This window comes from Oncorhynchus masou, chromosome 4 (assembly GCF_036934945.1).
Source record: "Oncorhynchus masou masou isolate Uvic2021 chromosome 4, UVic_Omas_1.1, whole genome shotgun sequence".
Lineage (NCBI taxonomy): Eukaryota > Metazoa > Chordata > Actinopteri > Salmoniformes > Salmonidae > Oncorhynchus > Oncorhynchus masou.
The window spans coordinates 9,461,464-9,481,969 of NC_088215.1; the positions used below are offsets into that span (position 1 = coordinate 9,461,464).

General features: G+C 45.7%; 1 protein-coding gene across 2 annotated transcripts in view; it reads left to right on the forward strand.

Moving 5' to 3' along the window:
* The first annotated feature begins 18,217 nt into the window (after nucleotides 1-18,217).
* Nucleotides 18,218-20,506, forward strand: part of LOC135523086 (integrin alpha-X-like) — a 31,376-nt gene continuing 29,087 nt past the window's right edge. For both annotated transcript variants that reach the window (XR_010452770.1, XM_064949818.1), the window contains exons 1-2: nucleotides 18,218-18,335; nucleotides 20,167-20,281. Coding sequence is in view for 1 of the 2 variants with exons in the window: in XM_064949818.1 (XP_064805890.1) it covers nucleotides 18,233-18,335; nucleotides 20,167-20,281 (218 nt within the window). In the remaining variant the exon portion in view is untranslated. The remainder of the gene's footprint in view (nucleotides 18,336-20,166; nucleotides 20,282-20,506) is intronic.

Below are 20,506 nucleotides of genomic sequence, written 5' to 3' on the forward strand. Positions count from 1 at the left end.
CAGGACCTTGAAATGCTTCTTACGAAGCCACTCCTTCGTTGCCCGGGCGGTGTGTTTGGGATCATTGTCATGCTGAAAGACCCAGCCACGTTTCATCTTCAATGACCTTGCTGATGGAAGGAGGTTTTCACTCAAAATCTCACGATACATGGCCCCATTCATTCTTTCCTTTACACGGATCAGTCGTCCTGGTCCCTTTGCAGGAAAACATCCCCAAAGCATGATGTTTTCACCCCCATGCTTCACAGTAGGTATGGTGTTCTTTGGATGCAACTCAGCATTCTTTGTCCTCCAAACACGACGAGTTGAGTTTTTACCAAAAAGTTATATTTTGGTTTCATCTGACCATATGACATTCTCCCAATCTTCTTCTGGATCATCCAAATGCTCTCTAGCAAACCTTAGACGGGCCTGGACATGTACTGGCTTAAGCAGGGGGACACGTCTGGCACTGCAGGATTTGAGTCCCTGGTGGCGTAGTGTGTTACTGATGGTAGGCTTTGTTACTTTTGTCCCAGCTCTCTGCAGGTCATTCACTAGATCCCCCCTTGTGGTTCTGTGATATTTGCTCACCATTCTTGTGATCATTTCGACCTTACGGGGTGAGATCTTGCGTGGAGCCCCAGATCGAGGGAGATTATCAGTGGTCTTGTATGTCTTCCATTTCCTAATAATTGCTCCCACAGTTGATTTCTTCAAACCAAGCTGCTTACCTATTGCAGATTCAGTCTTCCCAGCCTGGTGCAGGTCTACAATTTTGTTTCTGGTGTCCTTTGACAGCTCTTTGGTCTTGGCCATAGTGGAGTTTGGAGTGTGACTGAGGTTGTGGACAGGTGTATTTTATACTGATAACAAGTTCAAACATGTGCCATTAATACAGGTAACGAGTGGAGGACAGAGAAGCCTCTTAAAGAAGAAGTTACAGGTCTGTGAGAGCCAGAAATCTTGCTTGTTTGTAGGTGACCAAATACTTATTTTCCACCATAATTTGATTTTCTGGATTTTTTTCTCGTTTTGTCTGTCATAGTTGAAGTGTACCTATGGTGACAATTACAGGCCTCTCTCATCTTTTTAAGTGGGAGAACTTGCACAATTGGTGGCTGACTAAATACTTTTTTGCCCCACTGTAGATACTTTATAGGCATATCCTGTTATGCCATTTGCCCATAGGATCCCATTCAATGTAGAAATTAATCTAAAATTGTCAAGGTTGTGCGCTACTGTTAAGAAGTCAGGTACAGGAGAGCAGAGATTTGTGATCAGGTGCACTTTATTCGGCAGAAGCACAAAAGACAGACGCAACTGCGTCAAAAATCCTCCAGCCAATGGCAAAAGTGAGTAAGCGCAAAAACACTCACAATAATGCAGATGTATGACAATAAACATACTACTGGTCAAAACACGATACCCGGGAAAAATCAGTCTGGCGCGTAACACTCAACACGTAACAAAACATTCCACACAAAGACATGGAGGGGATCAGAGGAAATTATATATGCAGTGTGATTAGTGGCGGAGCGAGTTCTGCGCCATCTCAGCCCAGGGCATGAACAACGCTCACTCCCCTGGCCGGTCCTGACAATAAGACCGCAGAAACCTGCCCACATCCTGGTTAACTCTCTCCACCTGTCAATTACTCTCGGGGTGAAAACCTGAGGTGAGGCTGATCGAGACACCCAGATGTTCCATGAACGCCCTCCTGACTCTCGAAGTGAACTGGGGATCTCGATCAGACACTATATCCTCAGGCACCCCGTATTGCCGGAAGACGTGTGTAAACCTACAGGCCTCCGCAGTCTGTAGGGCCGTAGGGAGACCGGGCAGAGAGGAGACGACAGGACTTAGAGAAACGATCCACAACGACCAGGATCGTGGTGTTTCCCTGTGAGGGAGGAAGATCGGTCAGAAAATCCACCGACAGGTGTGACCAAGGCCGTTGTGGAATGGGTAAGGGATGTACCTTACCTCTCGGCAGGTGTCTAGGAGCCTTACACTGGGCGCACACCGAGCAGGAGTAAACATAAACCCTCACGTTCTTTGCCAAGGTAGGCCACCAGTACTTCCCACTCAGATAGTGCACCGTCCGGCCGATCCCCGAATGACCAGAGGAGGGGGACGTGTGGGCCCAATAGATCAACTGGTCACGGACAGCAGATGGAACGTACAGATGGAACGCCCGACGGGACACTGGAGGGGAGCGGGCTCTGTACGTAACGCCTGCTCAATGTCCGCGTCCAGCTCCCACACGACCGGCGCTACTAGGCAGGAGGCCGGGAGTATGGGAGTCTGATCCATGATTTGATTTAGACCTCGATAGTCAATGCACGGGCGCAGACCTCCCTCCTTCTTTTTCATAAAAAAGAAACTTGAGGAGGCGGGTGAAGTGGAGGACCGAATGTACCCCTGAAGCAGGGATTCTGAGACATATGTCTCCATAGCCGCCGTCTCCACTTGCGACAGGGGATACACGTGACTTCTGGGAAGTGTAGTGTCTACCAGGAGATTTATCGCACAATCCCCTTGTCGATGGAGTGGTAATTGAATCACCTTCTTTTTGGAGAAGGAGCGAGCCAAATCGGTATATTATGGGCGGATGCGCACGGTGGAGACCTGGTCTGGACTTTCCACCGTGGTAGCACCAACAGAAACCACTACACACCTCCCCGAGCACTCTCGCAACCACCCCGTGAGAGCCGTCTGTTGCCATGAAATGGTGGGGTCATGATGAGCTAACCAGGGAAGGCCTAGTACCATGGGAAATGCAGGAGAGTCATTGAGGAAGAGACTGATTATCTCCTCGTGACCCCCCTGCGTCACCATGACCAGGGAGATGGTGGCTTCCCTAATTAACCTGGACCCTAATGGTCGACTATCCAGAGCGTGTACCCGGAAGGGTCTAACCACAGGAACAATGGGGATCCCTATACTAAGGGCGAACGCTCTGTCGATAAAATTCCCAGCCATGCCTGAATCGACGAGCGCCTTATGATGGGAATGCGGGGAAAACTCAGGAAAACAAACATGAACAAACAGGTGGACAACAGAGGACTCTGGATGAGAGTGGTGCAGACTCACCTGGGGGGACGCCAGAGAGCACTGCCTGCTGCCTCAACTCCCAGAGGGACCAACCTGGCACCGACCGGCATTGTGCCCTCTGCGGCCACAGATGGTGCACGTGAAGACCCCTCCTCCAGCCTCCCTAAGAGCAGCCCCTCCCAGCTCCATTGGCACCAGAGCGGGGGTGCTGGAAGATGGACCCGACAGAGCCCTCTCTGGACGTCCGCAGGTGGCCAGCAGGTTATCCAACCGAATGGACAGATCCACCAGTTGGTCAAAGGTGATGGTGGCATCCCTGCAGGCCAACTCCCGACGGACATCCTCGCGCAGGCTGCATCTGTAGTGGTCAATAAGGGCTCTGTCGTTCAATCCTGCACCGGCGGCCAAGGTTTGAAATTCCAGGGCGAACTCCTGGGTGCTCCTCGTCCCCTGCCTCAGGTGGAAGAGCACTTCTCCCGCCGCTCTACCCTCGGGGGGATGGTCGAAGACTGCCAGGAAGCAGTGGGTGAACTCCTCAAAGTGGTCCAACGCCGTATCTCCTTCTCCCCACACAGAGTTTGCCCACTCCAGAGCTCTCCCCGAGAGGCACTAGACGAGGGCGGACGCCCTCTCTCTTCCCTAGGGAGCTGGGTGAACGGTGGCCAGGTATAGGTCCAGTTGTAACAGGAACCCCTGGCACCCTGCTGCCGTCCCATCATACTCCCTGGGAAGGGAGAGGCACATCCCACTGGGACCGGATACAGGAGGGACGGGTAGAGGTTACCCCAGTTGTGCTGGTCGAGGCGCTGGAGAGACTCCCTGTCTCTCCCAGCGGTCCATCGTGGCGCCGAGATGTTGCAGCATCGCCGAGTGTTCTCGGACACGCTCCTCGACTCCTCTGACCGGGGTACCTCCTCCTGCTGACTCCATGGTTGGTGTGGAATTCAGTCAAGGTTGTGCGCTACTGGTAAGAAGTCAGGTGCAGGAGAACAGAGATTTTAGTTCAGGTGCACTTTATTTGGCAGAAGCACAAAAGACAGGCGCAACTGCGTCAAAAAACCTTCAACCAATGGCAAAAAGTGAGTAAGTGCAAAAACACTCACAATAATGCAAATGTATGACAATACACATACTACGGGTCAAAACACGATACCCGGGAAAAATCAGTCTGGCGCGTAACACTGAACACGTAACAAAACAATTCAACACAAAGACATGGAGGGGAACAGAGGAAATTATATATGCAGTGTGATTAGGGAATGTAAACCAGGTGTGCGGGGAACAAGACAAAACAAATGGAACAATGAAAATTGGAGCGGCGATGGCTTGAAGGCCGGTGACGTCGACCGCCGAACAAGGAGTGGAGCCGACTTCGGCGGAAGTCGTGACAAAAATACCTTAGAACCACACTTATCCACATCCTAATACACCAACATTACCTGTAAAGACCTTGGAGAAATAACTTTTTTTCACATTCTACGCAAAAGTCCACTTTTGCCTTTTGAAAATACATGCACTTATTTACAGTACTTATACTTTGTCACACCATGACCATAGAGAGACTTTTTATTCTCTATGTTGGTTAGGTCGGGTTGTGACTAGGGTGTGTAATCTGTGTTGTTTTATTTCTATGTTGGCCTGGTATGGTTCCCAATCAGAGGCAGCTGTTTATCATTGTCTCTGATTGGGGATCATATTCAGACAGCCATTTCCCCACTGTGTTTTGTGGGATCTTGTTTATGTGTAGTTGCCTGTGAGCACTCCGTAGCTTCACGTGTCGTGTATTCTTTTTGATGTTTCTGTGCGGTTGACTTTAAATAAAAATATGTCGAACCGATATCACGCTGCACTTTGGTGTGAATGTTCCTACGACGATCCTGACAGAAGATCCCACCACACCATGACCAAGCAGCGTGCTCAGGAGGAGAGAGTAACCTGGACTTGGGAGGAGACCAAGGAGGAGAAGACATCCTGGACTTGGGAGGAAATCTTGGCAGGACACGAAAGCCTGCTGTGGAAGCAGACGCAAGGAGAGAAGGGAGGACAGCGACAATGCCAGGATTCGTGGGCACAAGGAAAGCCTAAAGGACAGCCCCCAAAAGACTTTGGGGTGGGCACACGGGGTGGTCTGCGGAGCCAGGAGGTGAACCAGAGCCAGTCAGGGAATCGAAGGAGGAACTCGATGAGAGATTCCGGAGAGAGGTGGTAGCGATGAGAGTGGTTCAGCACAGGCGTGCTGAGGAGCATGACACCAGTCCGGTGTCATCTGCACCGGTTTGAAGCATCTGGCCTCCAGTTCGCCTCCCTAGCCCGGTACGTCCTATGCCTGCTCCTAGCACTCGCCCTGAAGTGCGTGTCACCAGTCCGGTGCCACCTGTACCGGTTCCACGCAGGAGGCCTCCAGTGTGCATTCACAGTCCAGAGCTTCCGACGACGGTTCACAGTCCAGAGCTTCCGGCGACGGTTCACAATCCGGAACCTCCTGCGACGGTCCACAGTCCGGAACCTCCTGCGACGGTCCTCAGTCCGGAACCTCCTGCGACGGTCCTCAGTCCGGAACCTCCTGCGACGGTCCTCAGTCTGGAACCTCCTGCGACGGTCCTCAGTCCGGAACCTCCTGTGACGGTCCTCAGTCCGGAACCTCCTGCGACGGTCCTCAGTCGGGAACCTCCTACGATGGTCCTCAGTCTGGAACCTCCTATGACAATCCACAGTGCGGAACATTCTGCGACGGTCCACAGTCCGGATCTCCTGCGATGGTCCACAGGCCGGAGCCCTCCTCTGCGCCGGTGCCCAGTCCAGGCACGGTGTCCAGTCCAGCTCCAAGGCCGGAGCCCTCCTCTGCACTGGTGTTCAGTCCAGGCACGCCGTCCAGTCCTGCTCCATGGCAGGAGCCTCCCTCGGCGCCGGTACCCAGTCTGGGTACGGTGTCCAGTCCAGCTCCAAGGCCGGAGCCTTCCTCTGCGCTGGTGTCCAGTCCAGGCACGCCGTCCAGTCCTGCTCCATGGCAGGAGCCTCCCTCGGCGCCGGTACCCAGTCTGCGTACGGTGTCCAGTCCAGCTCCAAGGCCGGAGCCTTCCTCTGCGCTGGTGTCCAGTCCAGGCACGCCGTCCAGTCCTGCTCCATGGCAGGAGCCTCCCTCGGTGCCGGTACCCAGTCTGGGTACGGTGTCCAGTCCAGCTCCAAGGCCGGAGCCTTCCTTTGTGCCAGTGCCCAGTCTAGGCAAAGCGGCCAACCCAGCTCCATGGCCGGAGCCCTCCTCTGCGCTGATGTCCAGTCCCGCTACAAGGCTGGAGCCTTCCTCTGCGTCGGTGCCCAGTCCAGGCACGGCGTCCAGTCCTGCTCCATGGCAGGACTGGACGCCTCACCAGCGACTCCTGTGGCAAGCCGGGCGCAGTGCACGCTAACCAAGGTTGCCAGGTGCACGGTGTTTCCTCCGACACATTGGTGCGGCTGGCTTCCGGGTTGGATGCGCTCTGTGTTAAGAAGCAGTGCGGCTTGGTTGGGTTGTGTATCGAAGGACGAATGACTTTCAGCCTTCGTCTCTCCCGAGCCCGTACGGGAGGTGTAGTGATGAGACAAGATAGTAGCTACTAAACAATTGGATACCACGAAATTGGGGAGGAAAAAGGGGTAAAATCCCCCCCACCCCCAAAGTGCAAAATCGTGGGTGTATAATCGGCAGCCTAGTCTTTCCATGTCTGAGCTGTGATGGATTTGTTATTATAATGTATATAATGGTCACAATAAACATTGTGGTAGTCTTTTCAACATCTTATTGAGCAAAAAATGTGTGCATTAAGGAAATTTCAAATAGAAGCCCGCTTCGAACAAGTGCCGATTGTGTTCAGTGATTGAAGCAACAGAGGTGAGGAAAGGAAGGAAAGGGATCATGGAATGGAAGCCAGGATAGAAGAAATGGAAGATAGGAAAGGAGGAGAGTAAGCCAGGGAAGGAAATGGAGCAAGTAAAGGAGGAGAGGAAAGGAATCTAGTGAACAAGGACTGGAGGAAAGGAAGCTAGGATAGGAGGAAATGAAAGGGAGTTAGGAAAGGATAGGAGGAAAGAGAGCTAGGAAAGCAAAGAAGGGGAGGAATGGAAGGAAAGGAAGATAGGATACCAAAAGGATACATCTCTAAAAGTAATTGTGATATATGAATTTGTATCTTATTTTCATGAGAACAGAGGATGTGCTAATATGGATTCCGTATTTTAGATCTGCACAAACTGATCTGTAAAACGCAACTCACAAATATGTGGAACAACTCACAAATATAATCTTAAATATGTCAAATGTTGGTCACAAATGTAATTTCTGTAGTCACAAATGTCATATTCACCCAAAAATATTTGCCACTGTTGGGTTTGCAAAATAAGAAATATTTTTGTAAAATGTGCTGTGTTAACTAGAAAAACCCTGTCTTGCATCGAGACCCCTTGCTTAGCCTATTAGTGGCAACTTCAGGAGTGTGAAGGCATTTACATTACATTTACATTTAAGTCATTTAGCAGACGCTCTTATCCAGAGCGACTTACAAATTGGTGAATTCACCTTCTGACATCCAGTGGAACAGCCACTTTACAATAGTGCATCTAAATCATTAAGGGGGGGTGGTGAGAAGGATTACTTATCTTATCCTAGGTATTCCTTGAAGAGGTGGGGTTTCAGGTGTCTCCGGAAGGTGGTGATTGACTCCGCTGTCCTGGCGTCGTGAGGGAGTTTGTTCCACCATTGGGGGGCCAGAGCAGCGAACAGTTTTGACTGGGCTGAGCGGGAACTGTACTTCCTCAATGGTAGGGAGGCGAGCAGGCCAGAGGTGGATGAACGCAGTGCCCGTGCTTGGGTGTAGGGCCTGATCAGAGCCTGGAGGTACTGCGGTGCCGTTCCCCTCACAGCTCCGTAGGCAAGCACCATGGTCTTGTAGCGGATGCGAGCTTCAACTGGAAGCCAGTGGAGAGAGCGGAGGAGCGGGGTGACGTGAGAGAACTTGGGAAGGTTGAACACCAGACGGGCTGCGGCGTTCTGGATGAGTTGTAGGGGTTTAATGGCACAGGCAGGGAGCCCAGCCAACAGCGAGTTGCAGTAATCCAGACGGGAGATGACAAGTGCCTGGATTAGGACCTGCGCCGCTTCCTGTGTGAGGCAGGGTCGTACTCTGCGGATGTTGTAGAGCATGAACCTACAGGAACGGGCCACCGCCATGATGTTGGTTGAGAACGACAGGGTGTTGTCCAGGATCACGCCAAGGTTCTTAGCGCTCTGGGAGGAGGACACAATGGAGTTGTCAACCGTGATGGCGAGATCATGGAACGGGCAGTCCTTCCCCGGGAGGAAGAGCAGCTCCGTCTTGCCGAGGTTCAGCTTGAGGTGGTGATCCGTCATCCACACTGATATGTCTGCCAGACATGCAGAGATGCGATTCGCCACCTGGTCATCAGAAGGGGGAAAGGAGAAGATTAATTGTGTGTCGTCTGCATAGCAATGATAGGAGAGACCATGTGAGGTTATGACAGAGCCAAGTGACTTGGTGTATAGCGAGAATAGGAGAGGGCCTAGAACAGAGCCCTGGGGGACACCAGTGGTGAGAGCGCGTGGCGAGGAGACAGATTCTCGCCACGCCACCTGGTAGGAGCGACCTGTCAGGTAGGACGCAATCAAGCGTGGGCCGCGCCGGAGATGCCCAACTCGGAGAGGGTGGAGAGGAGGATCTGATGGTTCACAGTATCGAAGGCAGCCGATAGGTCTAGAAGGATGAGAGCAGAGGAGAGAGAGTTAGCTTTAGCAGTGCGGAGCGCCTCCGTGATACAGAGAAGAGCAGTCTCAGTTGAATGACTAGTCTTGAAACCTGACTGATTTGGATCAAGAAGGTCATTCTGAGAGAGATAGTGGGAGAGCTGGCCAAGGACGGCACGTTCAAGAGTTTTGGAGAGAAAAGAAAGAAGGGATACTGGTCTGTAGTTGTTGACATCGGAGGGATCGAGTGTAGGTTTTTTCAGAAGGGGTGCAACTCTCGCTCTCTTGAAGACGGAAGGGACGTAGCCAGCGGTCAGGGATGAGTTGATGAGCGAGGTGAGGTAAGGGAGAAGGTCCCCGGAAATGGTCTGGAGAAGAGAGGAGGGGATAGGGTCAAGCGGGCAGGTTGTTGGGCGGCCGGCCGTCACAAGAAGCGAGATTTCATCTGGAGAGAGGGGAGAAAGAGGTCAGAGCACAGGGTAGGGCAGTGTGAGCAGAACCAGCGGTGTCGTTTGACTTAGCAAACGAGGATCGGATGTCGTCGACCTTCTTTTCAAAATGGTTGACGAAGTCATCTGCAGAGAGGGAGGAGGGGGGAGGGGGAGGAGGATTCAGGAGGGAGGAGAAGGTGGCAAAGAGCTTCCTAGGGTTAGAGGCAGATGCTTGGAATTTAGAGTGGTAGAAAGTGGCTTTAGCAGCAGAGACAGAGGAGGAAAATGTAGAGAGGAGGGAGTGAAAGGATGCCAGGTCCGCAGGGAGGCGAGTTTTCCTCCATTTCCGCTCGGCTGCCCGGAGCTCTGTTCTGTGAGCTCGCAATGAGTCATCAAGCCACGGAGCGGGAGGGGAGGACCGCAGAAAGGGAAGAGAGGAGGGTTGAGGAGGCAGACTCAGGAGAAAGGTTGGAGAAGGTATGAGCAGAGGGAAGAGATGATAGGATGGAAGAGGAGAGAGTAGCGGGGGAGAGAGAGCGAAGGTTGGGACGGCGCGATACCATCCGAGTAGGGGCAGTGTGGGAAGTGTTGGATGAGAGCGAGAGGGAAAAGGATACAAGGTAGTGGTCGGAGACTTGGAGGGGAGTTGCAATGAGGTTAGTGGAAGAACAGCATCTAGTAAAGATGAGGTCGAGCGTATTGCCTGCCTTGTGAGTAGGGGGAAGGTGAGAGGGTGAGGTCAAAAGAGGAGAGGAGTGGAAAGAAGGAGGCAGAGAGGAATGAGTCAAAGGTAGACGTGGGGAGGTTAAAGTCGCCCAGGACTGTGAGAGGTGAGCCGTCCTCAGGAAAGGAGCTTATCAAGGCATCAAGCTCATTGATGAACTCTCCGAGGGAACCTGGAGGGCGATAAATGATAAGGATGTTAAGCTTGAAAGGGCTGGTAACTGTGACAGCATGGAATTCAAAGGAGGCGATAGATAGATGGGTAAGGGGAGAGAGAGAGAATGACCACTTGGGAGAGATGAGGATCCCGGTGCCACCACCCCGCTGACCAGAAGCTCTCGGGGTGTGCGAGAACACGTGGGCGGACGAAGAGAGAGCAGTAGGAGTAGCAGTGTTATCTGTGGTGATCCATGTTTCCGTCAGTGCCAAGAAGTCGAGGGACTGGAGGGAGGCATAGGCTGAGATGAACTCTGCCTTGTTGGCCGCAGATCGGCAGTTCCAGAGGCTACCGGAGACCTGGAACTCCACGTGGGTCGTGCGCGCTGGGACCACCAGATTAGGGTGGCCGCGGCCACGCGGTGTGGAGCGTTTGTATGGTCTGTGCAGAGAGGAGAGAACAGGGATAGATAGACACATAGTTGACAGGCTACAGAAGAGGCTATGCTAATGCAAAGGAGATTGGAATGACAAGTGGACTACACGTCTCGAATGTTCAGAAAGTTAAGCTTACGTAGCAAGAATCTTATTGACTAAAATGATTGAAATGATACAGTACTGCTGGAGTAGGCTAGCTGGCAGTGGCTGCGATGTAGCTAACCTAGAAAATCGCTCTAGGCTAAACAATTGACTTAGATACAAAGACGGCTATGTAGCTAGCTAGCTACGATCAAACAAAACAAACCGTTGTACTGTAATAGTTACTACAGTGCTGCTATTCGGGGGCTAGCTGGCTAGCTACGTTAAGAGAACGACAATAGCTGGCCAGCTAACCTAGAAAATCGCTCTAGGCTACACAATTGTCTTAGATACAAAGACGGCTATGTAGCTAGCTAGCTACGATCAAACAAAACAAACCGTTGTACTGTAATAGTTACTACAGTGCTGCTATTCGGGGGCTAGCTGGCTAGCTACGTTGAAAGACCGACAATAGCTGGCCAGCTAACCTAGAAAATCGCTCTAGACTACACAATTGTCTTAGAAACAAAGACGGGTATGTAGCTGGCTAGCTACGATCAAACAAATCAAGCCGTTGTACTGTAATGAAGTGAAATGAAAAATGTGATACTACCTGTGGAGCGACGCGGAATGTTAACCGGGTAGTTGGAGTTCAATTCGGTAGAGGTTGGCTAGCTGTTGGCTAGCTAGCTAGCAGCATTTCCTACGTTAAGGACGACAAATAGCTGGCTAGCTAACCTCGGTAAATTAAGATAATCACTCTAAGTCTACACACTCTAAACTGCACAATTATCTTGGATACGAAGACAGCGAAGACAACTATGTAGCTAGCTGACACTACGCTAATCGAGTCGTTCAGTTGAGTGTAATAGTTTCTACAGTGCTAGTGGACAGTGGATGTTAGCTAGCTGCTTAGCTAGCTGCTGGGCAGATACGTTAGGACGACGAAATACGATAATATGCAATTGTCGTTGATACAAAGACGGCTATGTAGCTAGCTAAGAAGAAATTGCTAAGATAAGACAAATCAAACCGTTGTACTATAACGAAATGTAATGAAAAGTTATACTACCTGCGGACCGAAGTGTAGATGCGACCGCTCGCAGAATCTGCAAAGGCCAGCAGGAGCAGCAGGAGGAGAGTCGAGAACAGTTTTTTTTCTGGTTATCTTGCGCTCTGGCTTCCTCTTGAGTCGACTGTGTGTCTCAATTATATAATAGAACAGTGCGCTTAAAGCGTCAGACAAGCTCAGTGTATATAGTTGATTTTATTATCAAATCATATCATCAAATAACATTTTATTTGTTACATGCACCGAATCAAACAGGTATTACTACCAAAATAACATGGAAAACAGGCAAGCACGCAATTTAATAACACATTTGAGTATTTTATTTTTATTTATTTTTGTGCAGTATTTACAAAATCCCAACAGTGTACCAATGTCATATTTAGGCTACAATGACCTAGTTCACACGTTAGGTTTGTATGCACTAAAATATTAACATAACAATTGTGGATTTATTTTCTAAGAAAATCCCAATAAAAGGATCCTAAAATTGTATCACAACTGATGAATGAGATGCATTGTACACTGTGGTGACCAGTCATTTAGGGCAGGTGGGGCAGAGCATCACATATTTAGCAGTAGGCTACATGATTATTTCTTCTTGAATTAAATGTAAATATGTTGATGTGTATTTATTTTCTCACTCATCTGTCATTTGTTGGCCTCTTGGTATAGGTGTAGATAAGGTATAGTATAGGTGTAGCCAAAAAGGGTTTAGTAAGTGTAGATATTGATATACATTACCCCAAAACATTCACTCCTCCCATTTGTCATTTAATGTATTTTTGTAAATTGGATGTAAATCTCCTTCGATGGGTTGATATGCTGTCTATTTGTTTGTAAATATTTACGTGTGTCCTCAGTATCTTGTCTCATCGTCAAACTAGTGTCTGTCAATATAGTTGTATTTCTGTATCACAATAAGTTGGGGTGGATGTATGCGCAACAAAAACGATCTCCTTCAAACATGGGAAAGGGTGGTGCCTGGTGGCAGTGTAAAGTAAATCATCACAAACAATGAAATACTGATATTCATTGATTTGCACAAAATGACTCAATGTAAATTCAATTCTTATTGGCATTGAAAATGAGTTCCTTCATGTTATTAAGCTAGCTTAAAGTCGCACAGATAATTAGCCTTTAACTCCACAGGCTACTATGGTCTTGTGGCACCCAGGGGTAGCACTTGTCTGTGTGACCCTTTTGGCATACTTACAACACACAGAAGTACTCCACTTGTCAGAATTCTGCAATTCCTCTTTTCTGCAACATTAGGTGGATCCTGTTACAGAAATAAGAAACCCACCCAGTCATAACACTTTGTATTCCCACGGGGAACCAGTATGAAAACAGCATGAAAATGGATGCACTCACTACTGTAAGTCGCTCTGGATAAGAGAGTCTGCTAAATGACTCCAATGTAAATGTGACAATGTCTGCAGTATAGCATAAAAGCCCCACGGGGAACAGAACAGATTTTTTTTTTTTGTACTGTTATTATGATGAAACTTGCCACAAATAGCAACGGGTAAAGAAAAAGTTTTGCGTAAAGTTCAATAATCAAATGGGGGTTTCATGGTGTGTAGCTGGTGTGTAGATAGTTCAAACAGAAGGGAAATGGTGCAGTCCACAGAACACATCCTCTGAACTTTGCAACAGACTGCGATAAGCTGAGCAATGACAGATCAAACAGTCAAGGGGTTTCCGAAAACACTTACCTAAAAATGTATTGTATCATTTCTTATATTTTATATTTAACCTTATTTGGACAGGGAGTCTAATTGAGGCCAAGGTCTCTTTCGCAAATGAGGCCTGTTAATTACAAAGATACATACATCAAATACAATTGCAAAATGCAAAACTGCACAAACAGCAAACACGAGGGTATTGAAACTCAGCAACAGTTCACACTGTATGTGTCAGTGTCAAACGGATGTCACTACATAGCCAAAGAGCATTGTGCTTAAAATGGTACCTAAACCCTTCCTCTCACAGACTACTTGTGTGCTGAGCTATCATACTCTCTACTTATCTTATTAGAGCAAATGTATATGTGTACAATGTGCCAATTGGGACCAAATTTGATATATTCATATGTGAAATAAAATGAAACTCAACTGAATAGCCAAATAAGTTCAAGGTCACCCTGTTGAAGGCTGTTGTAGCCGCAACGCATCAGTGTTTTGTGTTCTTGCCATGCATAAGCCACAAGGCTTTAAACATTTTCCACTACATGACGGCCTTGAGTTCTTCGGGAAGTTTGTTTGGACAAACGCTTTCCCGTCATTGTTTACTTTCCAGCAACAACTTACTTTTGTTCTATAGTATTTTATCCCATGATCAATGAGCACCTCATGGATTAGTTATAAACCACAGAAGCACTCCTCTCCTGTGTCTCTAATCATTCTCATATGTTTGTTGTTGGTCTCATTCAAAACATCACATCCAGACACCTGTTCTGACTCAAATAAGACATTGTTATAGATTTGGTGTAGTATGTAGTCTGTGCTGCTTTTCTTCTCAGGTTTCTCACATTTGATACTTGGGTATTCTCACTGGGGAAGTATAAAAGAAGGAGATGGGGGAATTTACCAATACCAATCATGCAAAAGAGGAATGAGCAAAAAACATGTACAGCGCCTTCGGAAAATGTCAACAGCCCTTCAATTTTGTTGTTACAAAGTGGGATTCAAATGGTTTTAATTGTCATTTGTTGTCAACGATCTACAAAAAATACGCTGTGATGTCAAAGTGGAAGGGAAATTGGAACACTTGTAAAACCTCACTGAAAAATGAATAACTAATATATCTTGTTTAGAAAAGTATTCCATTCTGAGTCAATACATGTTAGAATCACATTTGGCAGCGATTACAGCTGCTTGTGAGTCTTTCTGGATACATTTCTAAACAGATTTCCACACCTGGATTGTGCAACATTTTTCCATTATTCTTTTCTAAATTCTTAAAGCTCTGTCAAATTGGTTATTGGTCATTGCTAGACATCCATTCTCGGGTATTTAAAGTCAAAACTGTAGCTCAGCCACTCAGGAACATTCACTGTCTTCTTGGTAAGCAACTCTAGTGTAGATTTGGCCTTGTGTTTTAGGTTATTGTCCTGCTGAAAAGGTGAATTCATCTCCCAGTGTCTGGTGGAAAGCAGACTGAACCACGTTTTCCTCTAGGAATTTGCCTGTACTTGCTCTAATTTGTATTTTTTTTTATCTTGAAAAACTCCCCAGACCTTAATGATTACAAACACACCCATAACATGATGCAGCCACCACTATGCTTGAAAATATGGAGAGTGGTACTCAGTAATGTTTTGTATTGGATTTGCCCCAAACATAACACTTTGTATTCAGGACAAAAAGTTAATTGATTTGCCACATTCTTGCAGTATTACTTTAGTGCCGTTGTTGCTAACAGGATGCATGTTTTGGAATCACAGCCATTAAACTCTGTAACTGTTTTAAACTCGTGCTGAAAACCCTGGGCAATTTCTTTCTCCTCCGGCAACTGAGTTAGGAATGACGCTTGTATCTTTGTAGAGACTGGGTGCATTGATACAGCATCCAAAGTGTAATTAATAACTTCACCATGCTCAAAGGGTTATTTAGTATCTGCTTTTAATTTCATGTTTACCCCATCTACTGGCCTTCTTTGTGAGGCATTGTTAAACATCCCTGGTGGTTGAATCTGTGTTTGAAATTCACTGCTCGACTGAGAGACCTTACAGATAATTGTATGTGTGGGGTACAGAGATGAGATAGTCATTCAAAAATCATTGTCAACACTATTATTCCATGCAATTTATTCTGTGACTTGTTAAGCACATTTGACTCCTGAAGTTAATCTAGACTTGCCGCAACAAAGGGGTCGAAAACTTATTGACTCAAGACATTTCAGCTTTTAATTTTTAATACATTTTCACATAAACTTTATATGTTCAAACTCATAATCAAATATGCTTTCCAAAAACAGCAGAAGTGCGTTGTGTGTATGCCAGTAAAATATATTTTTGTAAACAACTATTTAATACATTTTAAAGTCAACAAAATGTGAAAAAAGTCATGGGGTGTAAATACTTTCTGAAGGCAATTCTCACCCAAATGATAGTAAACTACCACAGCTACTTTTGGGGGTGGAGACGCCTCATATAAGAAGAGGCACACAGGAAACAAAGTGCAGGCATATGAGTAAGTTTCATTTGCAAAGGTTGAGTGTTGCAATATTTTCCTCACTGCATGCTAGTGAACAAAGTGAAGGAGAAGAGAAGATGTCCAGGCGAGGACCCCTCTGCCTGCTAACCTGCATGGCAGCCATGGGTAAGTGCTGACTATCAGGATTTCACTCTGCTTACATTACTTTCAATATTACACGTTTTAAATTACAGTTTAGTTTTAGTTTTGCTATTCCTGACTAAATCTAAATATGTTGAACTGTTCACACCATTGTAATCAATAGACAAACTTGAAGTACTGTAGAGGAGGATATGCTTTCAAAATGGATGCTTAACTTGCAAAAGGATCATTTATGTAAAAGGAAGGTGCCTAATGTTGCCATTGCCATCGGCTAATGGGGATCCCAACCAAATCTAAATCCAATGCTCTGAATTTAATTTACTTGTTAGTTGCTCCATTGTCAATATTTGGGGGGCTTTTTAGAAAACAGAACTAGTCATACAGTATCCTGTTGTTTCATGTCAATAAAGGTAACCGACTTCCACTTTTTTCAATTTAAGGCAGTAATTGGTTTGAACCACAGGCCACAACCTTTTAAAACTAGATAAAACTTCATTGTCGATTCATGTTTTTGAGACAGTCAATGATAAGCAATAACTATTGGCCATTTATCACACATTTTTGCACAGTGAAAAAGTCATAAAGAAGTTATTTACAATGTTACAGCTACGTTAACTATTGATGGCAGTTCTGGTTGAACCACAGTAGCCTATAGCACACCTATGTTCAGCCAAAAAAATGTAAATGATGATTCCTCCAAATATGTTTATGCACCTTTTCATCCATGTGCACATCTTCCAGATGAACCTTTACTTGTTTTCACCAGAGCCTGTGCCAGACTATGATCAGCTGGGGGGTACTGTTAGATGCTTATTTATAGTTAGGCTATATATAATATAAGCAACGAATATTCCACCGACATGGTTCTGTGGAAATGTACCACATAACCAATAAGCAAAGCATCAACAATGAAGGTTCCAACACACACTGACCAGAGCCATTTATTTGGGCTGGATTAACCAATTATGGGACCCAGGGCAAAAACATCTTTCACCAACTGTTAGCCTAAATGTTATTCAGAACACAGCGGCACCACGTGTAGTGTACATGTTGTAACGATTTGGGAGAAGCCCAGGTAAAAATGGAGACACGTATAGGCTAACCTGGGTTATCCAGACGATGTGCAGCCCAGCACTTGGCTGTTTTGTGCGTCTCCGCTGTAGGAGTGGCAATATCAGGACCATGGCCAGAGGCCAAGCACTCGGCCAAATTGATAACTGCAGTCTCATCACAATGCTCAACAACAGAAACTAATTAATTTACTTTAGGAAACTTCCTGAATGGACATAGAGAGAATAAGCAAACTCACACACATATCCGTCAAAAGGACCCACCATTTAAAGCCACCAGTGCAACAGCAAATCACATTTCTCTTTTCCTAAAAACGTTGGCTATTAAAAGCCTAGGCCTTGGATAATGCTAAAACAATGTAGCCTACCAAATGAATTGAAAAGGAAAGTTTGAAGGGGGAGAGAGAAACAGCTATGCCTATCATTAGAAGCACATGTATTGATGCAAGGGATGTCTGGACCGAAAAAACCTTCTCCAAACCGCGGATTATGGCTTTAGGCAGAAGCTTTGTTTGGCGTTTCTGATTTATTCTACAATTCATTGTGTATTGACAGTAAATCAACTTTGGATTCGATTATTGTATCAGACCAAGAGAACGTCTGACAGGCAGGAGTCTTAAATATTGGTTTTAGTGATCATATGGTAACCTACTGTACCCGTAAGAAATCCTAAATGCTACTTGAACCAGGTATTGGTGATGTTTTATGCAATGACCAGGCAAAGGTTGCAAATTATTTTAACAATTTTATTTACCGCTGTAGCTTAATCTCTAGTTAAGAAGTGCCCGAGCTGCTCTGGACACTATGGCCAGTCTTTCATGAACAACTTTTACCAGAGCAAAGGGATCACAAATGATTTGTTTGAGCTGTGCATGGTAACAGACAACAACGTTTCCAATCTACTATGCTTGATGAGCACAAACAAAGCAACTGGGCTGAAAACCTTCCTGCAAGATTCATAAAGGATTGTGCTTGTATCACAGCTATAATGATAACGCATATTGTAAACCTTTCTATTAGTAGTGGTACATTTCCCAATGATCTCAAAACAGCCCGGGTGGTTCCGCTCCACAGGAAGAGCAGTAAAACAAATGGAGGAAACTACAGGCCAGTGTCGATCCTCAGCACCTTATCCAAAGTTGTTGAGATGAGTTTTTAATCAACTTGAGGGATACCTTCTCGAGAACTTCTTTATGAACTCCAATCTGGCTTTACGACAGCTCATTCCACTGATACTTGCCTTATCCACCTTTTTGACCACATTAAAGCAGGAAAGTGAGAAGGGGAACTATACAGGTATGGTCATGTTAGACTTACAGAAAGTGTTTGACACTGTGGACCAAGATATTCTCCTGATGAATGCATTTGTCTAAAGGATGTAGCGGTGGTTTTGGTCTCTTATGACAAATTGCTTAGGGCTGACAAGATAAAGATACACTTGTTTTAGATCCACGCCTGCATAGTTTAACTTATATTGCTGTGTCCCTAGATCAATCCCTTTCTGGAGTCTTGATTGCTGCCAAAATTATTTCTAAAATGGTGAACAAATTGAAACGTTTATATCGTAACACTAGATATTTTAACATCAAAGTTAAGAAACTGCTTGTCTCAATCTTGACTGTGTCATTTTGATTATGCCTGCTCGCCTTGGTATAGTGGGCTATCAAAAAAGCTGAAAAAGAGAATGCAGGTCATGCAAAATAATGTTATCAGGTATATGCTGAATGTCCCCGCTAGGACCCACATAGGGGTACAGGAGTTTCGGGAGGTGGGCTTGTTGCCTTTGGAGTCCAGAGCAGACAAACTTAAACTTAATCATATGTTTGACATCTTAAAGGAATGTGCCCCAGGTTATATGAAAAAACACATTGATATGGTCTATAACCAACACAGTTACAATACCAGAGTAATTGTAGAATCCCAAGAGTAAACAGTACTGCAAAGAGTACGTGTTTCTATACAGGCATTTGTCTATGGAAGAGCTTCCCCTTGGATATCAAGCAAAGAAAATGCAGAAATAGCTTTAAAAAGCAGGCAAAGGTTTTTATTTGGACAAGGTTGTCGAAGTCAGAGAAACCACTCCACTGTTCCTTGTGCCCCCTACTGCTGGGCAGGTGCATTTATTTGAATGATAGGTATGATGTGCAATGAATAGATTGTTTTTTTTATGTCAAATGAATATGGCTCATTTTTACGGTTAGGGAAAAGTGCAGTGAATAGTGCCACTTTTTAGGTTGTCAATATAAATGAATGTATTTATGGTCGTTTGTCATTTTGTCTTGCCTTTTAATCCTTATATGTGTTAGGGTTTTCACCATCGAGGACCACTTTGGAAAAAAAAACATTTTAATGAATACTTTCAAGTGATATCGTCTGGGTTCACATTGTACATTTTGTTGTACATGTCTGTTACCCAAAATAGATTCAATTCAATTAAATATGTGATAGTAGGTCTTTATCATGAAGGCCTATATGATGATATTTAAATCTGTCTCTGGTGGATATTATTTGCCTCTGCCTTGCATAGCACAGGTCAGGTAGCATGGCAGCATAGAAATACAAATTATAGATTAATATATGAATTACCCTCATTTCTAATTTACACATCTCTGTCTTCAATATTCCTGTCCTGCACAATTCACACATATCCGCTGGCATCATCTCCACTAGCCTCTCTTCCCCTCTCCTCTCTCTATTCCTAATAGCTCTTGTATGAGTTGGCTAGGTCAATGCAAGTCCCAGGAATAGCAATATAGATTGGTCACTTATTTTGAGAATTTAAAATATATATATATATTCGAGGGGATAGGGGGGGACTTCACAGGGTGGTGAAAGTGCAAGATGATGAGCTTGATGAGAATTTCCAATAAATATCGAGGGTCTTATTCTGGTGACACGATCATCAATGCTTGGCTGTCATTTGACAAATAAAAATAATCTAGCTTTTCCATGTGCACTACCTCATTACGCACGCACTTTAATCCTCTACACGTCAATTCGATCTCTGGTGAGAAAGAGTGCATGTTGTTTTTATGGACATTTTAGAATATTCTAATGGAAATCTGTCACCAATTGGATGGACACCTAGCTAATCATCTGATTGTGCTTCTCTACCCTTCTTTGCCAGCTGTCTCTTCAATGGCTTTCAACATCGATGAAGCAAACCCAAAACTCTACAAAGGGGAGGAACAGGATTTCTTTGGATACAAAGTCCTGCAATTCATATCTGGCAAGGAGAAAGGGCAAGTGTTACTGTTATCATATTAGTGAAAAATGTCGAGCATTATGTTACAAACTTCATATTCAAAACAGTATTACACACTTGAGGAAATGTCTGCAAACATACACCATATACAGTACCAGTCAAAAGTTTGGACACACCAACTCATTCAAGGGGTTTTCTTTATTTTGACTATTTTCTACATTGTAGAATAATAGTGAAGGCATCAAAACTATGAAATAACACA